At 44.0% G+C, this 12,327-nt stretch overlaps 1 protein-coding gene across 2 annotated transcripts in view; it reads left to right on the top strand.

Moving 5' to 3' along the window:
- The first annotated feature begins 302 nt into the window (after positions 1 to 302).
- The window catches only part of LOC121574233 (exocyst complex component 3-like), a 31,566-nt gene continuing 19,541 nt past the window's right edge, over positions 303 to 12,327 (top strand). The window contains exons 1-9 of one of the 2 annotated variants that reach the window (XM_045206823.1): positions 303 to 765; positions 6,209 to 6,700; positions 7,504 to 7,724; positions 8,391 to 9,114; positions 10,706 to 10,820; positions 10,978 to 11,088; positions 11,309 to 11,409; positions 11,519 to 11,629; positions 12,144 to 12,279. In XM_045206823.1, the coding sequence (XP_045062758.1) occupies positions 6,237 to 6,700; positions 7,504 to 7,724; positions 8,391 to 9,114; positions 10,706 to 10,820; positions 10,978 to 11,088; positions 11,309 to 11,409; positions 11,519 to 11,629; positions 12,144 to 12,279 (1,983 nt within the window). In that variant the 5' untranslated portion in view covers positions 303 to 765; positions 6,209 to 6,236. Of the gene's footprint in view, positions 766 to 5,930; positions 6,701 to 7,503; positions 7,725 to 8,390; positions 9,115 to 10,705; positions 10,821 to 10,977; positions 11,089 to 11,308; positions 11,410 to 11,518; positions 11,630 to 12,143; positions 12,280 to 12,327 lie in introns of those variants that run through there. The other variant, XM_045206824.1, reaches the window with a different exon arrangement.

Raw genomic sequence — 12,327 nt, 5'->3', positions numbered from 1 at the left:
TGTTATGCTAAATTGTAAGTATGCACTAAAGTTAACATCTTTCCACTGTAAAGGTTTCTAAGCAAAGCAACCATCTTAAGAAATGTACCCAGCATCTTTGAATATTATCTAAATGTTAGTTCTAGATGTCTGATTCATGACATACTGTGGGCCTCAAAATACTTTTGATTTGTCATGTAAGATATCAAACACACCAGCCCATTATCTGTTCACATGCTCTCTTCTATATTACAAACAGTTTTTAAAAAAAATCGGTGTCTTGTATGTTAGACTGACCTCGTGTCAGAGCAGTGAAGGTGATTGTTGAAAAGCTTCACACAGGAAATTTGCTTTGAAGTCCTTGGAAATATTCTCTGTTACTCAGGTCAACTCAGAATGTAGAAGCACAACACAGACGTATCATCTGACCCTCAGACAGACATGAATCTACACACACACACACACACACTAAGAAACGTGTGCTGAATTAAAAAAAGAAAGAGGCTTTGCAGAAGAATGTGCTGCTATAAAAAACAGTCTTCCTCCAGTGGTCATGCAATTAGTATAATTTGGAGTCTCCCAGAACATGCGTGTGGGTGTATGTGTGTGTGTATGTGTGGGGGGGGGGCTACAATACAGCCAGAGTCAGGAAGTCGGGTGAGCACAGTGCTCTTCTGAGCCACAGAGGAGATAGAAACACAATCTCGCACACACACACACACTCTGCCACACATACATACAACACACACCGGGATGACATTCCACTGAGACACTACACTACACAAGGTAAGAGGAATTCAGATATTTCTCATATTATGAATAAGGGTGGCGTACATTGTACTTCTGATTTCTGTACCTCTTGCCGTTCTTTCTCAAAATCTCTAAACGCCTATACAATAATGTATATGTTCAGGTTAGCTTTTTTGTACCACAGTGTGATGGTCTGTGCGCATGTTCTGGTTTTCTCTGAAATACTATGATAAAATACTGTGTCTTTGAGTTTATGAGATATCAACACTTTTGATTGAGAAGGATCCCTACTATAGACTGGAATAAAAATGGAAAAACAAACAAATATATGTTTTATAATCAATATGCATTATTTCTAGACTGGGCTGGTAATTCAATTATTTCCATTTGCCTTTCATGTTTCCATCTCCCAAGACTTTAAGAACTAGATACCATATATTTTACTTACCATGTTACATAAAATGTATGCAAGCTTTGGATAAAAGCATCTGCTAAATGGCATATATATACACTGAGTGTACAAAATATTAAGAATACCTTCCTAATATTGAACAACCTCAGTTCATTGGGGCATGGACTCTACAAGGTATCGAAAGCATTCCACATGGATGCTGGCCCATGTTGACTCCAATTCTTTCCACAGTTGTGTCAAGTTGGCTGGATGTCCTTTGGGTGGTGGACCATTCCTGATACACACGGGAAACTGTTGAGTGTGAAAAACCCAGCAGCGTTGCAGTTCCTGACACAAACCGGTGTGCCTGTTCAAAGGCACTTCAATATTTTGTGTTGCCCATTCACCCTCTGAATGGCACAGATACACAATCCATGTCTCAATTGTCTCAAGGCTTAAAAATCCTTATTTAACCTGTCTACTCCCCTTTATCTACACTGATTGAAGTGGATTTAACAAGTGACATCAATAAGGGATCATAGCTTTCACCTTGATTCACCTGGGCAGTCTATTTCATGGAAAGAGTAGGTGTTCATAATGTTTGGTACAGAGTGTATGTTTTCATTATTATATGTTATATTATGTATTTGCATGGGTATTTTTGGACAAAACTTCTGTGTCCCACTTTATAATAAGTGTACATGACCTAATCCTGTGCATTATACAGTAGTGTATGGTAAACATTGTTATATACAGTGAGGGAAAAAAGTATTTGATCCCCTGCTGATTTTGTACGTTTGCCCACTGACAAAGACATGATCAGTCTATAATTTTAATGGTAGGTTTATTTGAACAGTGAGAGACAGAATAACAACAAAAAAATTCAGAAAAACGCATGTCAAAAATGTTATAAATTTATTTGCATTTTAATGAGGGAAATAAGTATTTGACCCCTCTACAAAACACGACTTAGTACTTGGTGGCAAAACCCTTGTTGGCAATCACAGAGGTCAGACGTTTCTTGTAGTTGGCCACCAGGTTTGCACACATCTCAGGAGGGATTTTGTTCCACTCCTCTTTGCAGATCTTCTCCAAGTCATTAAGGTTTCGAGGCTGACGTTTGGCAACTCGAACCTTCAGCTCCCTCCACAGATTTTCTGTGGGATTAAGGTCTGGAGACTGGCTACTCCAGGACCTTAATGTGCTTCTTCTTGAGCCACTCCTTTGTTGCCTTGGCCGTGTGTTTTGGGTCATTGTCATGCTGGAATACCCATCCACGACCCATTTTCAATGCCCTGGCTGAGGGAAGGAGGTTCTCACCCAAGATTTGATGGTACATGGCCCCGTCCATCATCCCTTTGATGCGGTGAAGTTGTCCTGTCCCCTTAGCAGAAAAACACCCCCAAAGCATAATGTTTCCACCTCCATGTTTGACGGTGGGGATGGTGTTCTTGGGGTCATAGGCAGCATTCCTCCTCCTCCAAACACGCCAAGTTGAGTTGATGCCAAAGAGCTCAATTTTGGTCTCATCTGACCACAACACTTTCACCCAGTTCTCCTCTGAATCATTCAGATGTTCATTGGCAAACTTCAGACGGCCCTGTATATGTGCTGTCTTGAGCAGGGGGACCTTGCGGGCGGTGCAGGATTTCAGTCCTTCACGGCGTAGTGTGTTACCAGTTGTTTTCTTGGTGACTATGGTCCCAGCTGCCTTGAGATCATTGACAAGATCCTCCCTTGTAGTTCTGGGCTGATTCCTCACCGTTCTCATGATCATTGCAACTCCACGAGGTGAGATCTTGCATGGAGCCCCAGGCAGAGGGAGATTGACAGTTCTTTTGTGTTTCTTCCATTTGCGAATAATCGCACCAACTGTTGTCACCTTCTCAACAAGCTGCTTGGCGATGGTCTTGTAGCCCATTCCAGCCTTGTGTAGGTCTACAATCTTGTCCCTGACATCCTTGGAGAGCTCTTTGGTCTTGGCCATGGTGGAGAGTTTGGAATCTGATTGATTGATTGCTTCTGTGGACAGGTGTCTTTTATAAAGGTAACAAACTGAGATTAGGAGCACTCCCTTTAAGATTGTGCTCCAAATCTCAACTCGTTACCTGTATAAAAGACACCTGGGAACCAGAAATCTTTCTGATTGAGAGGGGGTCAAATACTTATTTCCCTCATTAAAATGCAAATCAATTTATAACATTTTTGACATGCGTTTTTCTGGATTTTTTTGTTGTTATTCTGTCTCACTGTTCAAATAAACCTACCATTACAATTATGTGGTCCTCTGTAGCTCAATTGGTAGAGCATGGCACCTGTAACGCCAGGGTAGTGGGTTCGATCCCCGGGACCACCCATACGTAAAAATGTATGCGCACATGACTGTAAGTCGCTTTGGATAAAAACGTCTGCTAAATGGCATATTATTATTATTATTACTAAGTTATGTTTTGCAGAGGGGCCAAATACTTATTTCCCTCATTAAAATGCAAATCAATTTATAACATTTTTGACATGCGTTTTTCTGGATTTTTTTGTTGTTATTCTGTCTCTCACTGTTTAAATAAACCTACCATTAAAATTATAGACGGATCATGTCTTTGTCAGTCGGCAAACGTACAAAATCAACAGGGGATCAAATACTTTTTTCCCTCACTGTATATATTTAATATATAAAATATATATATATATATTTAAACACTACCAGTCAAAAGGGGTTTTCTTTATTTTTACTATTTTCTACATTGTAGAATAATAGTGAAGACATCAAAACTATGAAATAACATATGGAATCATGTAGTAACCAAAAAAGTGTTAAACAAATCCAAATATATTTAATATTAGAGATTCTTCAAATAGCCACCCTTTGCCTTGATGACAGCTTTGCACACGCTTGGCATTCTCTCAACCAGCTTCACGTGGAATGCTTTTCCAACAGTCTTGAAGGAGTTCCCACATATGCTGAGCACTTGTTGGCTGCTTTTCCTTCACTCTGCGGTCCGACTCATCCCAAAACATCTCAATTTGGTTGACTCACTCACCCTACTTGTAGAGAAATGCCAATGCCATCCTCCTCTTTCATGTTGCCTAAACAGTCTATGACTCTGTCATACAGTACACACGTTTCGATTTTGTTGTCCTAGGCTACCTGGCTAAAATACTTGCTCACTAGCCTAACTTCCATTCATGGGCAACGATACGCCCGGCCAGCTAGTTAACATTAGCATACTACATCTAGCTACATGTTGAACTTCCATCCTCTCAGGCCAGGGGCACAATGTATGATTTATGGTTGGATCAGAATCACTGTTATAATCATTGGCCAGTACGGAGAATTAAGTAAAACCACAAGTCAAAAATCCTTATCTCCATCGATGGCTAATTTAGGAAAGGGCCGATTTTAGCTAGCTACTTAGTCACAGGAGGACAACAACACAACGAGATGCAACCATTCAAGTTTTGTTCTGTCAATAATGATGTTTGTCTTGGGATTTGATTAGTCTGAAGCCAAATCCAAACAGTCTTCCCTTGACACTTTTTTTGGTGTGCCAGGACCATTCACAGCTGAGCTCACTCAGTTTAGCTTAACGCTGATTGTCTATTCTTTTTTTTACCAAGGGAGGCCAAATGCTCGCTGGATTCCCTTGCATTCAATGCTACGGGTGGCAACAATGTCCTACTCTTTCGAACCAGACAGCATCAGATAGATACGGTGCACATACTGAGACAGAGGGGCACTGTTTAGTTCGATCGGATGCTTTCTCCGGTGAGATACATTCAGCCTCTTGCGAATTGAAGGACTATTTTGAAACACAGAGATACGAAAGATACATTCTTTTCTTTCTTTTTTTCTTGGTAAATTTTTTGGGGAAGCCTGGCTTCCCTTGGCATCCAAGAATACATGCCTCTGAGTATATGATTGGTACCATGCCCAACTTAGGCACTACATACAAAGCATGTGTGGTGGTCTACGGTGTCCATATTAGTACAGCCTCTGTCTCAGTAGGACTTCAATACATAGTGGTCACCTATTTGTCTGTCCTTATATGTTGGTGGAGGGCAAGTGAGTTCAATCAGTAAACACTGATTATGAGAATTATATGTAACTTTGAACCACTGCTCTCTAAAGACGTACAGAAACCTAAAACAATTGAAGATCTTAGAGCATTAGATCCTACATAATGTACATGGGTTAAACAGGTGGTTGTAAATGTACTGTACAGGTGAGAGTCATTATGTACTGTATTGAATATCTACTGGTAACTGCCAAAATAATGGAAACACTTGAGTAAATGAGGGATACACAGTATATTGAAAGCAGGTGATTCCACACAGGTGTGCTTCCTGAGTTAATTAAGTAATTAACATCCCATCATACTTAGGGTCAAGTATAAAAATGCTGGGCAGGCCACTATTTTGGCTACCATGGCTATGCCCCCATATGATAACAATGACCCCCATCCACAGGGCAAAAGTGATCACTGAATGGTGGGATGAGCATGAAAACGATGTAAACCCTAAGCCATGGCCATCTTATCACCAGATCTCAACCCAATTGAACGCTTATGGGAGATTCTGGAGCGGCGCCTGAGACAGCGTTTTCCACCACCATCAACAAAACACCAAATGATGACATTTCTTTTGGAAGATTGGTGTCACATCCCTCCAATAGAGTTCCAGACAAGGTGCATTGGAGGTATTCTAGCTCGTGGTGGTCCAATGCCCTATTAAGACACTTTATGTTGGTGTTTCCTTTATTTTGGCAGTTACCTTTACATTACTATAACACATGTTGTACTGTCGTAACTTGAAAGAGCTGTTGGGTAAACATCTGTGTTTGTATTTTAGCTCTGAGTAAAGTCTATACTGAATAGTATAATTGCAACAGTTCCTATGCTATTAGAATATTCTGTAGATCTTCGAGTACAACATTACTCTCCCATTCATTCTGGTTTTAGCTTTAATTTTCTGTTCAACCTTTTCCAGCACACTCCTATTGAGCTCTTGGTATTGGTAGCCTAACTAGCTTGTTCAAATGATCTGTGATCTCATTCTCTGTTCTAACTAAGTGGCCTTGTGTCTTTGCAGTATTTGATTCCTGAGCACAAGCATTTTAATGTCTATCCTTAAGAACCTCCCGGGGAGAAACCATGGGAATGGTGACCTCATCCTGCCCAGGTTAAACTTGGACCTGAACCCCTTCGAGGAGGTGGACCTTGAGGAAGAGAGGAATGAGGGTGACCCCCCCATTTTGGGGGTCCGTGGAGGAAGAATCTTCCAGCGCAGGTCGTCACGTGACGGGGAAGAGGAGGAGAATGAGGTGAACACGGAGAGGCATGGCCCCGAGGCCCCTAAAGGAGGAGGGGGGAGGCCCCTGAGGGGAACCCTCGAGCGGCTGTGCGGCTCTTCGCCCCTGAAGACCCTGGGGAAGCTGGGGAAGGGGCTGCGTATGTCGGGGTGCAGCGTGTGGGGGACCAGCCCATCCCAGCGATGCCGCACAGACCCCCACTCGCCCCAGCCAGAGAAAGAGAAGAGGAAGGGCCTCCGCAGGAGCTCAGAGGAGATCATGACCCTGCTCCGGTAAGAGGGAGGGGTTGCTGATCTAGGATCAGTTATGCCTTTTAGATCACAATGAAGATTGCATGGACAGGGAGAACCTGATCCTAGATCAGCATTCCCACTCTGAGATGCTTTATAAATATGGGCTCAGAGCTACAGATTAACATAAATGTAATCTCTATATATAATATGACTCAGAAACTATTTTAATTCGTCATGTCTAGACCAAAGAGCTTTCGTTGTGTTCCTTTAATTACTGATTTGCTTGGCTATCCAATCCCGGCAAACTGATTTTCCTGTTACCGGGTAGGACTGAGACCCCCTATCAAGCCGTAACAAAATGACGGAAATGCTCACAGCATATAGCATAATCATTTCCTAATTGGTTATGTAATATAACAATTTTCCATGAGTTACCATGTTAATGCACAGAACTGCCTTTGTTTGCTAATACTATGGTGTGTACCTAAGCACTATTTATAAACATTGTTTTCACTTTGACTGCTGCCCTCAGGTAGAGCCAGCAATCAAATATACCAATCTGGAATGCTTAGAGCTACAATCACCTCTCAAGCATTTAAATACCTGCTTATTTATTGCATATGATGCCTAGTCTAGATATGGTGGTCACATGTTAACATTGAACTCTACAGTATTTGGTAACAATTATGTATCACATTCCCTTTATATTTTAGATGGTACCTTAATTTCCACACAATATCTCAGACTCTGGGAATCCACACATAGCCATTCTTGCCCTTCAAAGTCCTACTGTGACATAATATAGTTCCGATCCTCTCCTGATGGTTCTCTTCTGCTTGTAGATTTGCAGGGCGGCGGAAGCAGACGCAGCACAGAGAGAGCCTGCCCTGTGGTGACCTGAGCACCGACAGCGAGGCTGAGTCCTGCCACCGTCCCTCCTTCCTCAGGATGGTCAGCCTTGCCAAGCTGAAGAGGGAGTCCCTGTCGGACCACAACTCCCAGGAGACCGAGGAGGAGCTGGAGGAGGAGCCACCAGTGGTAATCCCCAGGGAACCTCTCTCAGGTATACAAGGCGCTCCAAAACAAACCAATCGGGAGGGGAGATATGGTATGTTTCCTGCAGGTCCAACCAATCACAGCGCACCTAATCTGAAACATCTGAATCATGGAAGGGTCAGTGCAGGTTACTTCTGTCTGTGGCATGAGCACCTTAGACCTCCAACAGTAAGTGTTTGTAAGTTTCAGTGTTTACTTTACGAGTCAGGAACTTCCTGGTCAGGTCCTGCAGTACTTCTTCCCCCAATCCCACGCTGCTTTCTGATGAGCTGTGAGCAATCCCCGGACCCCGAGTCATCGGGCTCAATCAGCACCAGACTGTGAAAGACGGAAATGACTGACTTCCTCCCACTGCAGTTCGCTTTAGATAGATCTACATCCAGAGCTACTGTTCGTGGAGCTCAATATGGACCAAAACAGACAAGGGACAATCAAAGGACAGTGTAGTACATTGCATGTTCACAACAATCCAAAATGCCAGGTCAAGAGATACTCAATATCACACATATCACCACCCTTCAATTTGTCAATGTTGATATTTCACACACAATATAGCCTTTTTCTCTTCACTTACCCCACACGTTTATACCCATACAGTAATACTCTGTACAAACCAATAGACTAAACAGTATGACATTGATTCCTCTCTCTCTTCTTCCCTCTCTTCCCTCAGTTCTGGAGATCCTGCAGCTGGTCAACCAGAGGGACCTCCTCCTGGCCGACACACACATCCAGGAGCTGGAGCGTGAGTACGAGCTGATGGCCCTCCTGCCCCACCCCCCCACACCTCCATCCACTCTTCCCAGAGTGACCCATCACGGGTCCTTCGACGACCCCTCCAGCCCCAATGTGTCACGGGACGCCAGCCGTCGCAAGGCCAAGGATGTGGAGTTGCTGTACGAGGCCCTTCAGAAGGAGATGTGGGACGTCGTGAGGGAGTCCCTCCGACAGCCAACGGCCGGGCCCAAACTGGGGCTGGTGGTGCTGGTCATCCAGCAGGAGGAGCAGGCCGACACCGCCCAGGCACAGAAAGAGGAGACCCAGCCCCTGAGGGAGGACCTCCAGCCCCATCCTAGCCAGCGGCCTCGTCAGTTCAAGCTGAAATGGCGGCAGGCGGTGGGGGAGGCATCTGACTGGAGCCTGCCCCAGCAGGTGAAAACTCAGGCAGGGCAGCTAGCCTCGTACCTGGAGCGGCTGAGGGGCCGCATGGTGGACGACCTTGATGCGGCGCGGAGGAACGTTGTGTCGGTCTACCCGGAGGAGTTCCAGGCCTTCCAGGTGTACGTGCAGAGCTACCACCGGGCGGTGGTCCGACGCCTGAACATCATCACCAGCTCCCAGCTGCAGATCACTGATGTCTACTCCCTGCTGGACTGGTTCTACAACATCTACAACAGGTCAGTGTCAGAACTCATATTATAACAACATTAAGCGAAAACAGATTTTTATACATTTTTGTACATTTATTAAAAATAAAAAACTGAAATACCTTTTTTACAAAAGTATTCAGACCCTTTGCTACGAGACTCGAAATTGAGCTCAGGTGCATCCTGTTTCCATTGATCATCCTTGAGATGTTTCTACAACTTGATTGGAGTCCACCTGTGGTAAATTCAATTGATTGGACATAATTTGGAAAGGCACACATCTGTCTATATAAGGTCCCACAGTTGGAAAAACCAAGCCATGAGGTCGAAGGAGTTGTCTGTAAAAAATGACTGCAGCATGGAAGGTCCCCAAGAACACAGTGGCCTCCATCATTCTTAAATGGAAGAAGTTTGGAACCACCAAGACTCTTCCTAGAGCTGGCCGCCCGGTTAAACTGAGCAATCAGGAGAGAAGGGCCTTGGTCAAGGAGGTGACCAAGAACCCAATGGTCACTCTGACAGAGCTCCATAGTTCCTCTGTGGAGATAGGAGAACCTTCCAGAAGGACAACCATCTCTGCAGCACTCCACCAATCAGGCCTTTATGGTAGAGTGGCCAGACGGAAGCCACTCCTTAGTAAAAGGCACATGACAGCCTGCTTGGAGTTTCCCAAAAGGCACCTAAAGACTCTAAGACCATGAGAAACAAGATTCTCTGGTCTGATGAAACCAAGATTGAACTCTTTGGTCTGATTGCCAAGCGTTATGTCTGGAGGAAACCTTGCACCATCCCTATGGTGAAGCATGGTGGTGGCAGCATCATGCTGTGGGGATGTTTTTCAGCAGCAGGGACTGGGAGACTAGTCAGGATCAAGGCAAATATGAATGGAGCAAAGTACTGAGAGATCCTTGATGAAAACCTGCTCCAGAGCGTTCGGTACCTCAGACTGGGGCGAAGGTTCACCTTCCAAAAGGACAACGACCCTAAGCACACAGCCAAGACAACGCAGGAGTGGCTTCGGGACAAGTCTCTGAATGTCCATGAGTGGCCCAGCCAGAGCCCGGATTTGAACCCGATCGAACATCTTTGGAGAGACCTGAAAATAGCTGTGCAGCAACACTCCCCATCCAACCTGACAGAGCTTGAGAGGATCTGCAGAGAAGAATGGGAGAAACTCCCCAAATACAGGTGTGCCAAGCTTGTAGCGTCATACCCAAGAAGACTTGAGGTTGTAATCGCTGCCAAAGGTGCTTCAACAAAGTACTGAATAAAGGGTCTGAATACTTACATAAAATATATTCTTTATTTTTATTTTTATAAATTAGCAAAAATTTATACAAACCTGTTTTTGCTTTGTCATTATTGGGTATTGTGTGTAGATTGATGATGAAAAAAAAACAATTTAATCATTTTTAGAATAAGGCTGTAACCTAACAAAATGTGGAAAAGGTCAATGGGTCTGAATACTTTCCGAAGGCACTGTAAGAACATTTAGTAAGTCCATGTACGTGTATATGAACATATAGATCTTTACAGGTATTCAATCAGATCTGAAATGTGAGACTTTAATGAATAGTGACACACAGTAGCACTTCTTCACTTTCCCTCTCGTCTTTTCAAGGGATGTCCTGGGCACCGTTGGCACGAAAACCCCTATTAACTACTCCCCACTGGAACCCCTACTGCATCGAGATACAGTGGACCGACTGGAACAGGACTGCCTGAACACTGTCAGGGTAAAATCATACTTCCTTTAATACTGAACACTGTCAGGTGACAACTTTCCCACTGATAGAGGTAATGTTTCTGGCACTAATCTAATGGTAATGGAACTGCCTATGCTTGGATAGACAGTGGACTTCATGGTTGTGTGGGTTCTGTTGTTTATCTCAGGAGAAGGTGACCACAGAGCTCACTCAGGTTCTGGATGAGGAGGAGAGGCGGTGGGCCCAAATGCTGCACGTAGAGGAGTACCAATCCAATCTGGCCCGCTCCATCATCCAGGTCTGTCACACTGTCACTCAGAGACACTACTGTACAGTATATCTGTAGGTCACAATTACCAAGCCAGTATGGTGACACCAGAATGTCCAAATTGGACATTGTGGCAAAGAACTCTAAGACATTTGTAAATCTCCCATGAATATTCAGGAATTACCTATTTTGGCTGGTTGGATTTTGAAGTTCCTACCCTTATCAGTGTGTATGTGTGTGGCTGTAACAGAGACTGAAGGTGGACCTGGACAGATCCACAACTGTAAGCCCGTTTCTGGGGGCCAGGGTGGCCCGCTGCAGTCTAAATGGACTGTCTGACTTCCTGTACAGGTGAGGAGAAGATGTACTTATAGAGACATGGACAATGAGTATATTCAATCAACAACCTGTATGTAAATCGATATATGGATTTAATTTCATAATGTTACTGTGTGTCCAGTTTCCAGAGAAAAGTGGAGATGTTCCATGAGACCCAGGCTGAGTTTGGGGACCGGGGTGATGGATACATCTCCAGGACCATCGCTCTGGTCAACTGTTGTCCTCCTCTGAGGTAGATACCAAGACAGAGAAGTCATCTCTTGTGGCAACTGTGTTGACTGATGCTCCATTCAAATGCTCATTGAAAACGGCAGCAGGTAGCTTAGTGGTTAAGAGCGTTGTGCCAGTAACCGAAAGGTCGCTGGTTCTAATCCCCGAGCCGACTAGGTGAAAAATCTGTCGATGTGCCCTTGAGCAAGGCACTTAACCCTAATTGCTCCTGTAAGTCGCTCTGGATAAGAGCGTCTGCTAAATGACTCAAATGTAAATGTAAAACGTGTATTTTCCAGTTGGTGAAGTCGTAAATGCGACAAGAGAGCATTCAAGTACATAGACCAATGAGTTAGCTAGATAATCCAGCCCGCTAGCTAAACTTGCTAACATTGTGAATAATAAGTTAACTATCTTGCTAAAGTTAACATGGTCAAACTAGGTTATCCACATGATTAAGGTTGTAAATGGTTTTTACATGTCAGAAATACGATCATTCCGAGACCAACAGTGTTTGCATTCCAATTTTTGTGTAGGTCCTTTGTACGGCGGTGCAGGCAGTGTGACCCACAGGGCAGTGAGGAGTCCACACAGAGCGCTAACTCCTCCCTGGACAGGATCGTTAACCAATCAGGGAGGGTTCTGACAGAAAAACTATTTGAGCACATCAGGGTGAGGCAATGTGCTTTTTAAAGTGTTACATCCTCTTTTGGTAGAGTG

Source organism: Coregonus clupeaformis, chromosome 24, assembly GCF_020615455.1.
Source record: "Coregonus clupeaformis isolate EN_2021a chromosome 24, ASM2061545v1, whole genome shotgun sequence".
Lineage (NCBI taxonomy): Eukaryota > Metazoa > Chordata > Actinopteri > Salmoniformes > Salmonidae > Coregonus > Coregonus clupeaformis.
This window is presented reverse-complemented; position numbering and strand designations above follow the sequence as displayed.